At 30.1% G+C, this 19,369-nt stretch overlaps 3 protein-coding genes across 10 annotated transcripts; all 3 read left to right on the top strand.

Moving 5' to 3' along the window:
- Window positions 1-78: 78 nt before the first annotated feature.
- LOC118449831 (guanine nucleotide exchange factor DBS) lies at window positions 79-15,776 on the top strand. 4 transcript variants are annotated; one of them, XM_035884918.2, is made up of 16 exons: window positions 79-256; window positions 7,254-7,349; window positions 7,469-7,583; window positions 7,689-7,779; window positions 7,865-8,095; window positions 8,198-8,457; window positions 8,534-8,768; window positions 9,842-10,036; window positions 10,153-10,329; window positions 10,477-10,662; window positions 10,741-11,076; window positions 11,174-11,491; window positions 11,581-11,781; window positions 11,847-12,055; window positions 12,127-12,325; window positions 12,420-15,776. In XM_035884918.2, the coding sequence occupies exons 1-16, from the start codon at window positions 79-81 to the stop codon at window positions 12,645-12,647; spliced, it is 3,255 nt and encodes a 1,084-aa protein (XP_035740811.1). In that variant the 3' UTR covers window positions 12,648-15,776. The 4 variants fall into 4 exon arrangements, with proteins under 4 accessions (XP_035740811.1, XP_085518924.1, XP_035740812.1 ...); XM_085662798.1 differs by lacking the exon at window positions 79-256 and adding an exon at window positions 628-1,891; XM_035884919.2 differs by lacking the exon at window positions 79-256 and adding an exon at window positions 2,254-2,388 and having other exon boundaries at window positions 12,420-15,775.
- On the top strand, window positions 126-6,148 carry LOC118449837 (uncharacterized). Of its 5 annotated transcripts, none has more exons than XM_085662801.1 (3): window positions 126-256; window positions 4,573-4,713; window positions 4,877-6,148. In XM_085662801.1, exons 2-3 carry the CDS (start codon window positions 4,618-4,620, stop codon window positions 5,891-5,893), a joined length of 1,113 nt encoding a protein of 370 aa, XP_085518927.1. In that variant the 5' UTR covers window positions 126-256; window positions 4,573-4,617; the 3' UTR covers window positions 5,894-6,148. The 5 variants fall into 5 exon arrangements, with proteins under 5 accessions (XP_085518927.1, XP_085518926.1, XP_085518925.1 ...); XM_085662800.1 differs by having other exon boundaries at window positions 136-256; window positions 4,570-4,713; XM_085662799.1 differs by lacking the exon at window positions 126-256 and adding an exon at window positions 2,254-2,388 and having other exon boundaries at window positions 4,570-4,713; window positions 4,877-6,023.
- A 622-nt stretch (window positions 15,777-16,398) lies between the features above and the next one.
- Ak2 (Adenylate kinase 2) lies at window positions 16,399-18,760 on the top strand. The gene is made up of 4 exons (XM_035884953.2): window positions 16,399-16,688; window positions 16,815-17,051; window positions 17,159-17,326; window positions 17,429-18,760. The coding sequence occupies exons 1-4, from the start codon at window positions 16,584-16,586 to the stop codon at window positions 17,666-17,668; spliced, it is 750 nt and encodes a 249-aa protein (XP_035740846.1). The 5' UTR covers window positions 16,399-16,583; the 3' UTR covers window positions 17,669-18,760.
- The last annotated feature ends 609 nt before the right edge of the window (window positions 18,761-19,369 follow it).

The raw sequence follows: 19,369 nt of genomic DNA, 5'->3' as shown, positions 1-19,369 counted from the left end.
ACCCATCTATCTATCTATCTTCTAACCTCCCCGTCGTCCGTCAACGACGACACGGCCCACGTTCAATATCCGAAAGAGATGGCCAGCTCACCGAGCAGCATTGAAAATCAGATAGACAGTTTCCTGGAACAGTTCAAGCGTAGTGCGTCTCGCGCCATGGAGGAGTCCCACAGATCCGCTTATAGCAATGCCTGCGGAAGTAGTAGCATCAGCCGTAGCAGGAGCGGTAATCTGGACCTCGAACTTCTAGAGGCTGGTGAGTCGCGAACGATACGAACGTTCCCTTTCTTGCCTTCAGACGAAAAAGTACAATTTTATAAGAGTTCTTACCAAATCCTCTTCTCAGCTCTCACCTCCTCATCCCTTTAAACCGATTTTTACTTACCCTTCGTCTTTAACTTATTGTCAACCCTTCTGTACTCCTATATTACATATATCCTATCCTTCTCCGGTTCTCTCTCTCTCTCTCTCTCTCTCTCTCTCTCTCTCTCTCTCTCTCTCTCTCTCTCTCTCTCTCTCTCTCTCTCTCTCTCTCTCTCTCTCTCTCTCTCTGTCCCTCTGTCTCTTGTTGTCGGGGCGTCGACGATATTCTTCTTCGATCCTGAACACCTTCGATCATTAATTTCTGTTTTCGCTTCTTAACGAGTACATGATTGTCGAAAGCGATGGCCCAAATAATACTTTGAAAATATTAAATTCAATTTAACATTTTCGAATTATTTATTATATACGTGTACATACACAGATGCACACACAATTCGCATATCATTCAGTCAAAAATATTATTCATTATCGAGATAAATTGATTTCAACGTGATTATCGAATTAAAAAGAAAAAAATGTGACGTTTTACAAAAACGTTATATTCCTGTTTTTACTTTTTTCTTTTACTTTTCCTTTAGAGTCGTAGACGTTAAAACGTATTATCGTTTTTAACATTTTGCCAAGGTATCCGTACGATAAAAGATTAACGAGTTCTAACGAAAAAAAATATATATATATATCATTGCCGACGTCACGTTTTTAAAAATGTATGCCTTTGCTTAATCACAATTGTAAAAAGAACGAAACGATAATGAATTTTTTAGAAGATAATTTCGTGACATTCCGATAAGTATATAGTATGTATATTTATGTACGTTTATGTTTCGACCTTCTTTTTCGTAAGTACATAAATAATTTTCGCCGAGTGAAAGATTAAAACCCGATTAGAGGTTAAAAGGTAAGTGATTACAAACAACGTTAATAACAAATGTTACCCATTGGAACATAACCTTAGAAAGCTTGTAGAAACAATTGATTCAAGGTACGAGCAATTATTTAGTTTTATACGATAAAATAATGCTGAAGATAAACTATTAGTTTTATACGAAAATAATGGATACTTTCTATAGATAAATATCAAAGACAAATTTGAACGAAACGAAACAAAATTTGAACACGGGGATACACGCTGCACGAGTCACGTGGCATTATCCACCTTTGGGCCGTGCGCCATAGCTTTCGCCTGATTGGTCGCGGCTCCCATTGCGGTGTTATGGCGGCGCCGTGCATCTTCGTTGGATGAGCGATGCGCAAATAAAGAAAGATAGAAAGAGAAAGAACGATGTAATCATCTCTTCCGAGTGCATAAAAAGACAGATTGAAAGAGAGAGAGAGAGAGAAAGAAAGAAATACGAGCTTTTCGTCGCATTCTTTTTTTACGATCTTCCCTCTATTAAAAAATAGCGGAGAAGAAAAAAGAAATTAAAAGACAAGTTATATAGATCGTTAAGAGAGAATCGCGCGATTGGCCAATCGGCGATCGATTTTCGAGTGAGTGCAAACGCGCGAAAGGTTGTGGGAGGACAAGAAGAAGAAGAAGAAGAGGAAGAAGAAGAAGAAGAGAAAGGTTTGCAAGGCCGTAACTAAAGAGTCGTCGACACCGGGTGCATCGTTCGAGAAGGGCGTACGAGAGGACATACCACCCCTCTTGTGTTTTAACTGTTCTCGTTCGTTCATTCGTTCGTTCGTTCGTTCGTTCGTTCATACGTTCCTTTACCCGCACGGTTGCCTCCTCCCTATCGATCAAATGAGAGAAAACGGTATCCTCGTATAGACCTCCTGTAGAGCCTCCTTTTGTCGTCGTAAGTCGGCGCAACATTCGACCGGAATTTGTCGTCGTCAAAAATCGGTTTTTGCTGACACAACAGCGACAGTAGCAACAGTAACAGTAGCGGCAGTAGCATCAGCAGCAGAAGGCAGTAATAGTAACAGAAACAAAAAACAGAGAAAGAAAGAAAGAGACGTGCGGGTTCGTCCGTCGTGGAGGCAAGATGATCCTCCGTCGAAAATCTGTGCACAGCTGCAACTGTCCCTGTCATCAGCATTGCTCGACGAGATGCGCAGGTTTGAATCGTTAGCCGGTTTTCTATCACGATTTATTCGCAGTATTCTTTTCTTTTTTTCATTTTGTTTTGTTTTCTTTTTACACGTATTACATAAAAACAATAATACATTTAACGTCATTTACCACGTTTCAATCTCTTTAATTCGTTCCAATCTCTCTGTTTCCTCGATCCTTATCCTTCGCTATTAATTATTTTTAATTATTAGTATTATTTTTACCTGCACGTGTACATACATAGATAACATGTACGACAACATGATGATAAGTAGGAAACATGGTGCGATAAGGAAATATCGATTCGTGGGAAAAATGTTACGAACGACCGACCGACCGGTCGAATTATTTCCTTAATTATTATTTCCGATGACTCTCTGGAATACGAAAGATATTCATTTAAGAATGGCGCTATATTTAAAAATGTGTATCGGTCTCGTGCCAGGATACTTTTTTCTTTTTCGTAAACGAGAAGAACGATTGTTTCATTGCTTGTTCCTCCGCGTTTGTTCATAAATGTATATATACATTATACATACATATGTATATGTATATATATATATATATATACACACACACACAAACTTAGATCGTTTCTTTTCTTCTTAAAGTCAATGTACGTCGTCTGCGTTATTTGTGGACTGTCGTTTACGTATAACGTCGTACGAGAGAACGTGTTTACTCCCGCGAAGTGTGCATGCGGTCTCAAGTCCCCCGTCTCTTCTACTCCTCTCCAATTCCCTGTCATACCCTCGCCCCTGTCCCCTCTCTCCTCTCTTGCATCATTATATTCCTTTTAGTCGATATATATCAGGGCTGTATCTAACGCTAATTCGCACTTTGGCAAATACGTAATAAGCGAGTACGTGCATATAAAAATAAGAATGAAAATAAAAATAAAAAGAAACGAAAGAAAAGAAAATAATCGTAATCATAATTGCCATTTCGTTGATCCAATTAATTTTCTTAATTATCGCGTATTTGATATACGCGATAATTACGTGTGAACAAGAAAAGGAAAAAGAAAAAAAAAGTAAATAAATAATTTATTTATTTCAACGATCGCACGATCTACAACGGAAAGATATATATGTCATGGGCAATTAGAAAATAATTGCTACGATTCTTCTCTCTTATATAACGCAAACGTAGGACTATTGAAAGCAATTAGCCGGATAATTATGGCACATTGTTCGAACGTAAAAGGAATTGCATCTTAATTTCGTATCTTTATATGTACGAAGAAACTTTTTTTTTTTATGCAAAATAAAAAGTATAAAGATAAAAGAAAGAATGAAAGAAGAAAGGATGAAAGAAGAAAGGAAGAAAGAAAAAGAACAACGTGCTTAGCATCGATCACCTCCCCTCCCCCTCTACCCCTTTCCCTGTCTATTCTGACTACCTCGTTCTTTATACGCGCTAGAATGATTTTTATTTTATATGAAATTTCTCGCTCGGACTATTTATAATTATTTTATGTTTAGATCGTAGAAAAAAACTAAAATTTAATCCTACAAAATTTTACATGCTATTGTTATTTTTAATGTGTGTGTGTGTGTGAGTGTTTTTTTTTCCCTTCGTCCATCTCTCTTCTCTTTGTTCGTCATGACGAATTATTTTTAAATACTATTCCTCTATTCGATGAATATTATAATATTTTGAATACCTGGGCTCCAATAGCGACGAATACGATCCTGTAGTTTGTTCCCCCTCTATGTGGCGTACGAGCGAACATTCGCCATATCGTCGAATGTACTGCCTCGTAACGTCGAGAACATTAAGCGAAAATTTCATTTAAATGGTGTTTTATAGAGGGGAATCTCTTGATATTGTGTGTTATCGATATTAATGGAATTCGTATTAATGGGATATATGGAAAAAGGAACGATTGAAGGTAAGTAAGGGCACGAATTATCATGTTTTTACGAAGATGAAAATTATTAAGACAAAAGTGTGACAAGCGATATTCGACCTTCTTGCACGTTGATTTCAAACACGTTTTGTTTAGGAAATTTTGACAGGTTTTAAATGAAATCATTCGTGCACGAGTTGATACACATAATATTCTTTTTCATTTTAACGATAAGAACATGCGTATTTTACTTGTATACAATTTATTCTTATTGAATTAAAAATATTTCTTTATGAAATCATAATACTATTTTATTATTGTTTTGATGCTATAGCAGAAAATAATATTTGCTGTATCAAAAAGAAGAACTGAGGTAACGGATATGGATACAGGAGAATCTGCTTTGACGTACCAAAGTCAGGTAGTGAAGTGTGTAAATAGTGATAAACATGTAAAGGAAGTTGAAGCAAAAAATAAGGTAAATAATAGAGATTATTTTTATTTAAAATGATAAATTGATTTAGAATTATTTAAGTGGTAAGAATAAATATAAAAATAATCTTAACTGGTAATTATATTTTATAAAAAATTACTATTATTGATTGAAACTGTATTTATTACAATATATTTTCCATCTATAGGTAAAGCAAATAGGACTTTCAAGTACTTCCAAGTCAAAGAAACATATGACAAAAATGAAAACAAAGGCAGACTCAAATTATGATCCCACGAAATTGGAGGACAGTCCTACCCAAGTTTTGGAACGTTTTAAGCGTGGTTGTGAATGTCAAGACGATCAATGTTTTAAGGGACTAAATCCTGAAACAGTGTATAGACATAGATTAAACATTGCAGAATTAACGAAAGCTGAACATGATATGTACTTGATGGGTGTAACAATGGCATGTTTAACAAATCCTTATGAAACTGCAAGGCATACGGAAAGACGTAGATTAAGAGCTCATTATGTATATCAAGGAAGAAGAGTGTGCTTAGATGCTTTTTTATATTTAGAAAATTGTACACATTATCAAATAAAAAGAATTAGAAAGCACTTAATAACTCATGGTGTTACTCCAAGAGTTCATGGCAATCATGGAAAAGTTCCACACAATACATTTTCTCTGGATATTTATAAGATAGCTACAGAGTTCTTAAAAAATTTTATAGAATGTCAGGAAGCAAAGCAAAAGACTAAACTTGTTAAGAATGCTCCGTTACATCTTCCGCCAGATATTACTCGTAAAACTGTTCACGATTTATATACACAGTATTGTACACAAGTTTCACCTGATATTAAAATCATGGGTTATTCTACATTTAGAAGATTTATGAAAGTTCAATTTCCACAAGTTAAATTTGCAAAATTAGAATTTTTAGTTAGATCACAACCTATGCAGACTCACAGTAGTATTAAAGTTGAAACTGAGAAAAAAGATGTACCTGAGAAACATTCTGAGTCAGCAGAAATAGTGACGGAGGATGGTACAATATTACCTGTAGTAATTGCAAGTGAAGCAGTAGGACAAAATGGCACTTACTTTTTAACATCTGTTAATAAAACACAGGATGATATTAGTTATCAAATAACTACTGATGGTTTATTAGTAGACAGGACAACATTACCCATAGCGGTAACTAAAGTAAATGCTGTTTAAAAGTATTGAAATTATTGCAAATTTAATTCTTTTTGTTTGAAAGATATATATAAGAAAAATATACCTGTACAAAAAATAATTTTATCCTTACACATTAGAATATGTAAATACCATGATAAATTTATTGCATGTAAAATATTTTTAATTTGTAAAAAAGAAGTGTGCATGATAGTAATGGAAATCATTGAATAACAATTATGTAAAATGGTGAGTTTTCATTGACTAGACTATTTTGTTTTTGATTATTAATAATTAGGAGTGATTTTTTGTGAAAAATGCAAAGTTTTGTATAATTACTATATATATTGATGTGTAAAAAAAAAAAAAATTATTTTGATATTTTTAAGAAACAAATATTATTCAAATATTATTTAATAATATACTTAATAAACGAAAATTTCATATATATCATATGTTTAATAATAAATGTTTAATAGATGATCTAAGAATGTTTTTTCTTTTTCTATTTTGAAATATATCATTTAAGGAAAGTTAAATTATATTAAAGTGAAATTATGATAAATATTTTTAATACATTAGAGGATTTCTCATATTTCAGATTCCAGAAATATATTACCATCCAGATGATCAGTGTTTCTCAATGTATCTAGAATTTAAAGAACATTAAAATAACTGAAAATATTATTATTTTTTTTATTAAATTTTATTATTAATCTACTTTACGCAAAGGAAATAATTTAGAAAAAGAAATATAGCATTTTATAATTAATGATATTTGAACATATCTTGATTACTATTAAAGTTCATCTTAATGGTATACATTGTTTATACATTATAATGAAGGACAGATTGTTAAACATTATATTATAATAATTATTCACGAAATATATCTTGAATATTAACAGACATCAAATTTCTAAAATTCATCATGTTTGAGAGCCTCTTAATATACAGTTATATTAGCAATATTGTGGGTACAGCAGGGAACTGTTTCAACTGGTTGGGTTCTGCAAGGTCATATGAGTGCAATCTAGGATCAGACACTACTCTCACAGTTCTGATGTGCAGATTTATAGTGAAGTGCATACTGTACTATTGTCAGTAAAAATGATAAAAAACATTATTGCTATGAAATTATATACACATGTATTTACATTTAATTAACTTTATACTATTTTTATGTTACAATGATTATTGTAAGTTTTTTTTTAAAGGATAAAACGTTAAATAATTAAGTTGACTTTTCTAATAATTAATATAAAATGTGTACAATGCCAGAATTAAATAATTAGAATTTTAAATAAAATGTCTATATGTAATATGTTAGAATGATATCGTTAGAAATTACTAAATTATATATATATATATATATATATAATTACTTTTATTATTTTTGTAGAAGATGTTGAGAGTATGACTGGCGAAATAGAGAATGGGGATCTTGCAGTTCGAGATGTTGCAGACCTTCTTCAACCACAATATGCTATAATTGCTGGTAAATAAAGATCAACTTTTTATTTAACATAAATAATTGATCAATAATTAACTGTAATATTTAATTTATTTATTTTCTGTATCTTATGGAATTATTCATTTCTTTCTGTTCATACATAGGCGGAAAGACTAAAGAAGGGTGTCCAATAATTACCTTTCCTGATAATGGTAGCTTCCATAATTTGACTGATTTGGATTATCAGCGTCTCATGCTATATCTCACTTCAGTGCCAACGTAAGAATCAATTTTTTACAATTATTGCAAATATGTAACAAACAATAAATAAAAAGAGAAAGAGAGTATTATTTTTGAGTATATAATGAAATTAATATTTTTCAGTTTACAAGAAGCTGATCTTGGATTCCATTTAATTATCGATAGAAGAAATGATAAATGGAATTCAGTCAAAACAGTCCTGTTGAAAATTTCTGTAAGTATTAATTTGTTAATATTGTTATATTTAATATCTTTGTTAAAATAAAACATTTAATTGTTTTCTTTTGTTTGCATGTTAGGGATTTTTCCCTGGATTGGTACATGTAGCATATGTTTTGCGACCAGCTGGTTTTTTACAAAAAGCTATATCAGAAGTGTCAAATAAATTGTTCAGAGAAGACTTTAAATTTCGAGTTATATTTTTAGCAAATGTTGCCGAACTCTATGAATTTGTAGATAAAGATCAACTTACTGAACAACTAGGTGGGAATTTATCATACTGTCATCATACTTGGATACAAAATAGAATTGTAAATATATCTTCCAGAATACTTTTTGCATTTTTAGTTGTTTGTAAATAACTACGATTATAATATGTTTTTAATAATTTTTTTTTTATTTCTAATTTATAGAGTTTAGAAAAATTCTCATCAATGACACAAGATGTATCACTTGCATTGGATTCTTTTACTCGGCGTTTAGCTGAAATAGAATTTCCTAATAATACGATTGCTACTACAACTTTATTATCTCAACAGCAAGCAGAATATAATGAATTGAAAGAAGAAATTCTTAGTGCCGCTAGACATGGAGAGGCTCTTTTAGATAGTGTACGACAATTAACTGGCAAAGGTACACCAGATAGATTAGGAAATGTTGCAGCAGTAGAAAGGTAAAAATAATAAATCCAACAAAATTCAATTTTTTATATATTTATATAGGTGCTTCCTTTTTTGCTTTCTATACAGATTACTTGTGCAACTGGAAGAAACCGAACGTACATTTGATCTATTTTGGTCTCATCACAGTTCACGTTTGAGACATTGTCTAGCCTTGAGACAGTTCGAACAAGACTTTAGAGAACTACAAACCACATTAGATCAACATTTAAAAACTGTCGAAGAAATGACAGAAGTTGGGGAGACTCAAGCAAGAGTTGAACAATTGCTCTGTGATACATCAGCATTTCAAAGAATATGCAGGGTGAGTATGTTAATTACAGTTTGTTGTGCGTTATTAACTGCTTTATTGGAAAAATATATAAGTCAAATATTGAATAAAACAGCTACACTGAGGAGGCTTTCAACTTGAATAAGATTTTTGGTAAACAATACCATTTGAAAATTTGTCACTTTTATGTTTCGTGTATATATTATATACATATATACATATATGTACATATGTATGGAAGAGATATTTCAAAATTGAAACACAGAAAAGTTAGATTCGTATAACATTAAATTAAAAGAGGAAAAATGAAAAAAAAAAAAAAGAGAGAAAAAGAAAGAAAACAATCATATTATGTTAATAGTTGTACATTTAAAATCATATATGTTGCACATGAAGCATTGAGCGATCCAAACCAGTATAATTTAATTCATAAAAGTGGAGTTCATATAATAAATATTTTTTTTTTTTAATGTGTTAGTAATATAAAATATTCTGGTTTGGATAATTTCACAAGCAGTAACATATATAATGCACATCATGCACAAAATGTTACTCTGCACCGCTTTCCTCATTTTGTCGATAGTCCTATTTGTTGCATACCATGTGGATTTGGGTCTTGGTAAGCAATCCACTTAACAAAATACATGTATTCTGTGATAGAATTTACATTTTAAAATATTCCTATCTGTAATTTAGTATCTACATTTATAAATTTTATGTCTATTGATATATACTTAAATCTAAATCAAATCTTTTTTATTTTACCAAGTATTTACCGGCTTTAATGAATTAAATCTCTATCCTTTAATATACATATATCGTTATATAGTATATTTATGTTCTTATGTTAAAAGAAAAAAGAAAAAAAAAAAAAAAAAAAAAAGAAACGAGAAATAGGGATTTGATTCATGCCGTATATTGGCATGATATTTTTTGAGAATGATAACTATTATTTTTCACTTTGCACTGCACGTATATAATAGTCTATCTCTTTATAAAAATTTTATTAGATTTTTAAAAGAGAACTTTTCAAAAATATGATTGCTTGTAGTTCTATTGTCTTAATAATTTAAGTTGCATATAAGTATAATTATATATACTTATAGGGAGACATAGATCGTGCTGAGGAAGTGATATCTGCAGGTCAACAATTGTTATCTGGAAGACATCAGTGTCCTGCAGATGTTGTAGAACCCAAATGCGTGGAGCTCCAGAGGATTTGTACTATCCTTAGTCAACGATTAGAAAGGCGGTTGCATATGTTAACAAAATGCAGAGAACTCATGGAGCGCATAGATAAGGTAATATTCTCACTTATACTATTTATTAGAAATTTTGAATTATTTCGTATATTGATCATATTTCGTATTTTATTTATATAAATATATATTTATTTATGTACTTTATTTTTATTTAGGCTAATACTTGGTGTACACGTGGTATAGAATTGCTTGCATCACAAAACAGCACAACACCTCCAGACCAAGCTCTTCAAGAATTACAACAATTAATAGAAGCTGCAGAAGAATTTCATCATCCTAGGTGTATTTTCCAAGATTCTGTCATGCCAGAAACTAAAGCACTTATTACTCAGGTTTGAATTTGTTTCTTGTTTATTTTTCCTTTTCTTTCTCTCTCTCTCTCTCTCTCTCTCTCTCTCTCTCTCTCTCTCTCTTTTCACGATTCATTTTACCTAGACAAAACGAAATATTTTTATTCAAGTAAATATTCATTGTGTAAGGTTTTACAAAGAATAGAAGATGTGTCTTTGATGTGCGATAAAAGAATTATGGCACTCAAGCAACAATTAATTAAACCAACAAGACCAGTTCAAACCGTAACACCAGAACCAGTAAAGCCGTTACAATCACTGCCTCAAATAGTAAAACCTGGTAGAATCTTGAAGAAAGCTAATACAATGCCAAAGGTAAATAAATTTTTAAAGATTTCCAAACATCTAGATTAATAAATATTTTCACATTTAATATAAAAATCTATTTTTAAGATGGAAATGAGCCCTATAGAAGGAGAATCTTCATCGCCAGAAAGTGAACCAAGGGATATAGAAGCTTTGCGTTTAAAACGGGGTCATGTTTTAGCAGAACTTGTTGATACAGAGCGGATTTATGTTGCTGAATTAGGTTCGATTATTAAAGGTTATAAAATAGAGTTAACGAATGAAGCAATGGCTCATCTAATACCAGGAGCACTAGTTGGCAAAGCCGATGTATTATTTGGGAATTTAGAGGAAATTTGCATTTTTCATGGGGAGACGTTTTTGAGGGATCTGGAAAACTGTATTTCAAATACTGAGCTTGTTGCTCTTTGTTTTGTTCAAAGGGTATGAATCGATGATCGATGATAATCATTACTGTAAAATTGATAAAGAATAGAAAAATGTTAAATTAGATTATTAGAATGTATAAATAATTTTTTAGAGAGAGATATTCTTCAGGCTGTATAGTTATTACTGTCAAAATATTCCAAGATCAGAAAGATTACGCGAGCAGATACAGAATGAACCACAATTTTTAGCAGCGTGTCAGCAAAGACTTGGTCACAAACTTCCACTTGCAGCTTATCTTCTAAAGCCTGTTCAAAGAATTACTAAGTATCAACTGTTATTGAAAGATTTGTTAAAGTATAGCGATGAACCATCATGTTGCACAGAATTGCAGGAAGCTATAGACTGTATGTTGGTTGTATTAAAATGTGTTAACGATAGCATGCATCAAACCGCCATTACCGGGTTTGGTGTAAGTATATATTAAATTTTAATCGTTTAATTATTTTTATTTGATTTTTACTTCCTATTTATTCACTTTTTATTTTATTTTATCTTCAGGGCGATTTAAGTGCACAGGGTGAACTTTTATTGCAAGGTTCATTTAGTGTTTGGAGTAGCAGTAAACGTGAACTTAATCTTTTAAGATTAAAACCATCACAACGACATATATTCTTATATGAAAAAGCGCTTATATTTTGTAAGCATAGCAAGCCTCAAGCACACAATAAAGCTACTTATCATTTCAAAAGATACTTGAAGGTATGACGATATAATTTTTATTTTTCGAATTTTGAAGTGGATGTAACAATTAATTTTTGATATAGATGTCTCAGATTGGTTTGACAGAGTCAGTAAAAGGTGATGCAAGACGATTTGAAATTTGGCTCCAAGGTAGAGCTGAGGTTCATACAATACAAGCACCTAGTATAGACGTCAAGCAATCTTGGGTAAAACAAATCAAAGGTGTTTTGATGTCTCAATTAGCTGAACTTAAAGGAAAACAAAATTCGGCGCTTGGAAAATCTAATCACAAGTATTAATCACATAAAATTGTTTAAATTCTTATTGAGTTCATTTAATTCTTTATTTGCTTGTTATTTTTAGACCTTTACGCCAAACAATCTCTTGGGAAGCTCAAAATAGTGTTTCAGGATCTTTACGCACACTTTCAGTGGATGGCAATAGCGTTATTTCACATATAACAGATGTGTCTCAGTCAACGGAAGATGATGTCGCTTGGAGTTCAGAAAATAGTAATACTGACGATGAAGATGCTTTTGGTGACAGTCCTGGTCCAGCGCCTGTAAGTTTATTATTCTAATTTTAATAAAATATATGGTTAGCTTTAAAATCAAGATACGTGGTATATATGATAGAAACTATTTCTTTGCCATTAGGGTGGAAGATATGTAGCATTAGCAGATTATTGCGCTGTTGGGCAATCTGAAGTCACTATGCATGAAGGTGACAATTTAGAACTTCTGAAAGTTGGTTGCGCAGGTTGGTGGTTTGTTAAACTCATAGGGACAGGCGTTGAGGGATGGGCACCCGCCGCTTATTTGGAGCCAATGAATCGGAAAACATCACGCAGTTCTCAGTCAGTGAATAGTCAAGAGACTATATGAAATAGGCGATTAACACATTAGGTTGACTAATGTGTTACCATTAATCCATTACACTGTTGAGGAATATCAATTGTTGATATTAACTGTTAATAACGGTATTTTGAAACTTTTTTCAAGAGGAATATACAAAGAAGACACAATGAAATTCTCTTCTATAGATTGCAGCTAATGATTTGTATATGGACTTACACTTTTCTGGTAAGATATTGTGACATGCATTTGGATAACGTTTACTTCATTTTTTAAACATGTCCAATATCCGACATGGAATAATATATTGAAATGAGGAAGATTTGTTGGATTTTAATTATTGAGAGACAAGGAGATAATTTATTATATCGGATAATGTAAGAATGTATGAGAGAAATGAATTTGATAATTGCGCATTGCATTAAACCGTTTGCAATGTTTCTTGAATAAATAGCGCTTACATTAATACAAAAGTGTACCTACTATTGGATATATCTATGTGAAGTTAGAGAAAGATATTGTATTGTACAAAAAAATTGCTCGGTGATGAATTCCCAAAAATATGTGCACGCACATATGTATATTTAGAATTAAACAATCGCGTTTGTATAATAAGGAATATGCAGATTTTAAGTCTGTATTACACATTAAAGCAATGGAATAAGGAGGTAAAGCTGCTGATTTATATGAATACCATCCTTGCAGTGTTATTCAATAATATTTTAACAAATGCAAACTACACGTAAAGTTTGCAAATAGTAGTCTTAACATGTGACCTGTACAATTAGTTATATCGGTTATATGCAAATATTCCAAAGTTACTACCATTATATAGAGTATTATTGTTTAATATATCATTCATATGAATGTTATTTTCTTTGATATTAAAAAAACAAAAGTGCATGTAACTGAATAAATGCAATATATTTTCCTTGTACGCTTTTTCACGATATTCGTTAAGATTACGAATTTGTACCTTTAGAATAGAATTATTATCTAGTTTCTTTCCATATAAGCAATATAGTACAATTTAGATTAGATATTCTTTAACTATTATTACGCGATATACATATTATAGAGAATATTTGCATACTATCGGAGAATGGTCACTTTGCCTTGAGAGGTGAAATGTGTGATACATACAATGTTAGTTTTCATGCTTCTGTGATTAATAATTATTTTACACACATGCAGAAGTATTTAGTTATGATATATTGCCATTTTTAGGATATTACATAATATTGTTAATGAGTCATTGCGACCAAATAACTGAACATTTTCAACAATCATGAATAAAAATTTGGCTAATAAAAATGTTAAAATAATACGCAAAGTGAAATGATTGTGAGATGTACACAATTCTTCTAGATGATAAAATGTTAACACCAAGTATCATGCAATATTAAAAAAACAAAAAACAAAAAACAAAAAAAAAAGAAAAAAAGAAAAGAAAGGAAAAAAAAATAAATAAATTGACTACGATAATATCTCTAATCTTAAAGATACATAATATTTTAGGAATCAAACAGACAGTCTCAGTTTTAGCAAAATGCGTAATCCACAATTAAATTCATAATAATAACATGTGTACATATAATTTGTACTCAGAGTTTGTATGGACATAGATAACACAACTTAACTTAAAAAGCGTCTATCTGCTTTCTTTCACTAAGTACTATGCAGGAACTATGTGCATTAAATCAACGGTATTATCTATAAAAAATTATTACTTGATAAGTTTTATTTAAATTACATTTTTCACACTAAATACAGGGTTCCAATGTAATTATTAGACACATCATATATTTATTAAATATGAATTATTTATTTTTGCAATCTACAACAAGTAGAAAAGCAAAATATAGAAAATATAAAATTTATGTAATTTATATAGTTTTACGATTATTATCTATTATATTTGTTATTTACAAAGAATTCAAATGCAATAGAAATTTGTAGTTTATATATTTTTATCCATTTTCACGCCGTCCTCATACTAATTCTAAAATTTTGATCAGATAAACTAAATCTATTATATATTATTCATGTTTTTATTAGATTTTCTTTAAAAGTATTAAAATAAGTAATTATATTTGAATAAAACACGATATGATTCAAGTCTACGTTTACATACGAGAAAAGTTTTAAATACTGTGCAATCTAAGCCCGACAATTTAGCAGATTTTATTTATAATAGGTAACAACAAGTTTACCTGCATAATACAGCTTTACGTGAAAAGAGGTTTTATATGTTTATGCTGTTAAAAAAATAATTCTACCATCCAAGTATGTTCATATAATCTTTGCAAAATATGATCTTTTATTTATACTTTAGTTAGAAGACAAGCTGTAATATCCATAAGTAGAAAAAGTGATTTAATCATTAAAAGAGATTTTGTAGCAACTATACATATATAGACAATAATCTTGTCCATTGTTAAATGATATTATTCAACTTTTAAACATTTTGTGAACATGATAACAATTCACAATAATAATATAACAATATCGCCATACTTCCCTAAATACACTGGCAAATATAAGCAGATTCTTGCATACAAATTCTTGCTGTAGGTAATCTTGAAACTATAATAAGAGTTAAGATCTGAAACATTATGAATGTTTGCAGATCAATGAGCTCTTGTTGCTATAGTGAGATCAACTGCTTTTTACTAAAGGGTTCCTTTTGTTGTTCCTTTGAGAAAAAGAGGAATAAATTATATTTTTACACATAATTTGGATGCAGAAATTGCTTCTATTTGCTGTAAATGCTATTATATATTGACATATACAGATTTCTCAATTCATATACTTAAGAACAGTTATAAGAATACTAATTATATGGGATCTTACTTTGGGGAACAAAATTCTGGATTTATCCTATAGTCTGGTAATAAACGGCCATATATTTTTCTGGAGTATTATGAAATATTATTTATATCAGGGTTATATTTCATGTTTATTTTCTTCTTGAAGCAATAGAATTTTGGTTCTCAAGGACATATAAACAAAAACAAATTTATAACGAAATTGTTATTATTTTGTTTTAGATCAATATTTTTATAATAATTAATTTTAGCTATATGTTCAATATAAATTGTATGTTGTTGCTTCATGAAAATATTCATTCAAAGATAAAAACGTATTACAGAATTTAATATAAAATGCAAATTATATTGCATTTATTTTCATACTTCCTATGTATATTTTTAAAGAAATATAAGTGAGAGCAGGTATAATATATCTTAGTCATTTGTTGCGTTAAATGTTTCTTCTTTCTTTTTTAGCAATTGTTTGTTTTTATGTGGGATCATATTATTAAAAGTAATAAATGATATTATTGTGTAAGATGTATGTATACGTTGAAATCTATTTGACATTACAATCATTTCTAAATGGATACGTAATGAGTACAATATTTTTTTCAGAATCTATATTTTGACTGTTTTTAGACGTAACAAAAGGTCATGAAAACCTATCTATATAGATTTGTATAAATTTACAATCCATCTTATATAATCAAAATAGCATGCGAAATGAGTCAAACAAACTTATGTAGGTTATATTTTTAATTTGTTTGAAAGTTAATTTAAAAAAATATAAAGTATATAAATATAGTTATTCTAACACGATATTTGTTGATATCATCTTTAAATGATCGAAATCAATCTTATTCGATATTTAAAATACGATCGAGTGTCTCATTTGTTTTAATTTCTAAAATTGGCGGCAACTACCAAAGTTAAAGCTGATAGGTCGAAGATCAAATCACTTTACTTACGATATAGTAAATTAAAGAGGGAGACCTTGTGGCAAGTTCTTCTCTGATTGTTCTTCCATACATTTGTTACGTACTGTGACCGTTGAGTACCGACTCGTTAACATCTGCTTTAAGAAACATTTTTGAATAATATATTATTTTTTATAATCAATAGTTTATTAGAAGTTTAATCGTAGAATATAAAAATGGCGCCTAAAACAGAAGCAGTACCAAAAGAAAAATTTCAAATACCATCAAGAGGTATTAATGCTATTTTATTAGGACCACCTGGTAGTGGTAAAGGGACACAGGTAAAATAATCTCTTTTGTAGAATTTATTGCTTTTCTTTTCTTTTTCTTTTTTACAATTTTGTATGAGTTTACGACGGATAATACAATAGCTATCAATTAAATTTAAATAACATTTTATGTTACAGGCTCCTTTATTTAAAGAGAGATACTGTGTTTGTCATCTTTCTACAGGAGATATGTTGAGAGCGGAAATAAATTCTGGCTCTTCTCTTGGTACAGAAGTAAAAAAGATTATGGATGAAGGGAAATTAGTTAGCGATGATCTAGTAGTTAGTATGATTGATTCTAACTTGGATAAGCCGGAATGTAAGCGTGGTTTTCTTTTGGATGGCTTTCCAAGGAGTGTTCCTCAAGCTGAGAAGGTAAATTTATCTCAGAGTTATTATTATTCCATATTTAAAAAAGATATAGAGAAATATATATATATATGTGTGTGTGTGTGTGTGTAATAATTATTGGATTTATGTAGTTAGATATGATGTTAAAGAAGAGGAAAACCAAACTAGATGCTGTAGTTGAATTTGGAATTGATGATAGTTTATTAATAAAAAGAATCACTGGTCGTTTAATACATCCTGCAAGCGGTAGATCATATCATGAAGAATTTGCTCCACCAAAAAAACCAATGACAGATGATGTAAGTAATATTTATTTTATTGATATATGCATATATATATATATATATATATATATATATTTAAATATAACTTAACATAAAACAATAATTATTTGTTAATAGGAAACTGGTGAACCTTTAATTAAGAGATCGGATGATAATGCAGATGCTTTAAAGAAACGATTAGGTGTTTATCACACTCAAACACAACCTCTGGTCGACTATTATGCTTTACAAGGTATTCATTATTATATCAATGCAGCGCAGTCAAGCGCGAAAGTTTTTGAAGATATTGATCGCATATTTTTGAGATCTATTAATCAAGATCAGAAAAAAGGTTTTTTCAGTAGATTCTTTTCATAGATATTTTATTTTATTATCACTTGGGAACAGACAATATTATTTTTTTTTCAAGTAAATAATATACTTTTTATTATTATAATTATTATATATATTTTTTTTATTTTGGAATAAGTGGATCTTATCAAATATATTTATTTACTTAATTCATAAACAGTTTCAGTAATAATGATGTCTCCAATATTATGTATATGTGTGGCGTATTAATTAAATAATATCACTAAATAATCCTGATAGCAATATGTAAAGAGAAATGTAAGAATAATATATTATAAGCAAATGAAATAGATGATAAATAAGGCACTATAAGATTTTACAAATAAGATTTATGATTTTGAAGTCACAAGCACAGATATGTTTTATCAGTAAATATAGTTAAGAATACATGAAGGTTACTAAAAGTAGTATATAGTAAAAAATAGTTGAATGAAACAGAACATATATGTATATATTTTAAGACAAGAAATATCAGTAGTATAGACGTCTTATAATATTTATAATTTTATTTTTATTACCATAATATTTGCAGTTAATGAATTTTTCACTTATTACTTTTTACACACGTATAGATTTATTCTTAAGTATAATAGTCCTTTGCATATCTCGCATTGTCATTGTAGATCTGCAACATATATATTTTAGTGGAAGTAATAGAATAGAATTTGTTGATTAGATTTTATCTATAAATGAAAATGTAATATCAACAAAAGACATAATGCTATCTCTTTAATCAGAATCGTCTTATGTACGCACATTTGGTAATTTCTATATGTCTTCACGTTTATATTAATAATATCTTTTGTTGGCATTTTCTTTATACAAAAGTTTATTATCTGATTTAATATTAATTATATCAATTAGACAAATAAATTAAGAGTGCACACATCGGGATAGAGGGACGAGGGCGAGGATAAGCCTATATATTAAACGCGCATAACTTTACGAAAGACTATAAATAAAATGTATCATAGATCAAAATCTATTTTACATAAATGAAAGTAATTACAATGTTACTGCCTATTACATGTTACATATTTTGCAATATGAAATTAAAATGTAAAACTGAATAAAATAAAATCTATCTTGAAATGCCACGAAAAATGTAATGTTTTTATTTCTAGAAGATCAAGGTTTACGTCAGGCTTGTTACAAGTGATTTAAAAATTAGGATCAAATATGTTTAGAGCTTTAGGAGTTTGTCTCTTTGAAAGGAATGTTGGTTCAATTGGCTGAAACGAATCGACCGCTATCTCACTTATGTTCGTAAAGTGACGTACGTATTTTTTTATTGGAAAAAAAGATCACATCTAATAATTCGATGATTAACAAAGAGAGGCAAAGAGAGAGGGAGAGAGAGAGAGAGAGAGAAAGAAAATAGGACGCATCAAAACTGATGTGAGATAGAGTGAGCGTAATAAAGCATTGGTGTAAATATTAAGTTTAATTTATTAACAGTAATACCAAATACTCATAATATTCCGAAATCCTACGACTGTGTCATTAATCGTAAGACACGTTATGCATTATCAACAGGTCATATTAGGTCGATGGAAGATTAAAAATCAGCTGACCAAATTTGCCGATTCGAAAGTTTAAAAATTGTCGAATTGTCGAATTTCGAAGTTTGTGGTTTCCAAGGCCTCTATTTATGAAATTCGTTGCGTATATGTAAATAAAAAGTTGTGAATAATCGTTATGGAAAAT

Source organism: Vespa mandarinia, chromosome 19 (assembly GCF_050613455.1).
Source record: "Vespa mandarinia isolate Hongniang chromosome 19, ASM5061345v1, whole genome shotgun sequence".
NCBI lineage: Eukaryota > Metazoa > Arthropoda > Insecta > Hymenoptera > Vespidae > Vespa > Vespa mandarinia.
This window is presented reverse-complemented; position numbering and strand designations above follow the sequence as displayed.

Excerpts from the sequence above, each read along its gene's own strand:
- LOC118449837 (XM_085662801.1), top strand. The coding sequence starts at position 4,618 with ATGGATACAGGAGAATCTGCTTTGACGTACCAAAGTCAGGTAGTGAAG. Across the intron at positions 4,714-4,876 it reads AAGTTGAAGCAAAAAATAAG|GTAAAGCAAATAGGACTTTC; the intron begins GTAAATAATAGA and ends TTCCATCTATAG.
- LOC118449831 (XM_035884918.2), top strand. The coding sequence starts at position 79 with ATGGCCAGCTCACCGAGCAGCATTGAAAATCAGATAGACAGTTTCCTG. Across the intron at positions 8,458-8,533 it reads AATGTTGCAGCAGTAGAAAG|ATTACTTGTGCAACTGGAAG; the intron begins GTAAAAATAATA and ends CTTTCTATACAG. Across the intron at positions 11,492-11,580 it reads CCGCCATTACCGGGTTTGGT|GGCGATTTAAGTGCACAGGG; the intron begins GTAAGTATATAT and ends TTTTATCTTCAG.
- Ak2 (XM_035884953.2), top strand. The coding sequence starts at position 16,584 with ATGGCGCCTAAAACAGAAGCAGTACCAAAAGAAAAATTTCAAATACCA. Across the intron at positions 16,689-16,814 it reads GTAGTGGTAAAGGGACACAG|GCTCCTTTATTTAAAGAGAG; the intron begins GTAAAATAATCT and ends TTTATGTTACAG. Across the intron at positions 17,327-17,428 it reads AAAAACCAATGACAGATGAT|GAAACTGGTGAACCTTTAAT; the intron begins GTAAGTAATATT and ends ATTTGTTAATAG.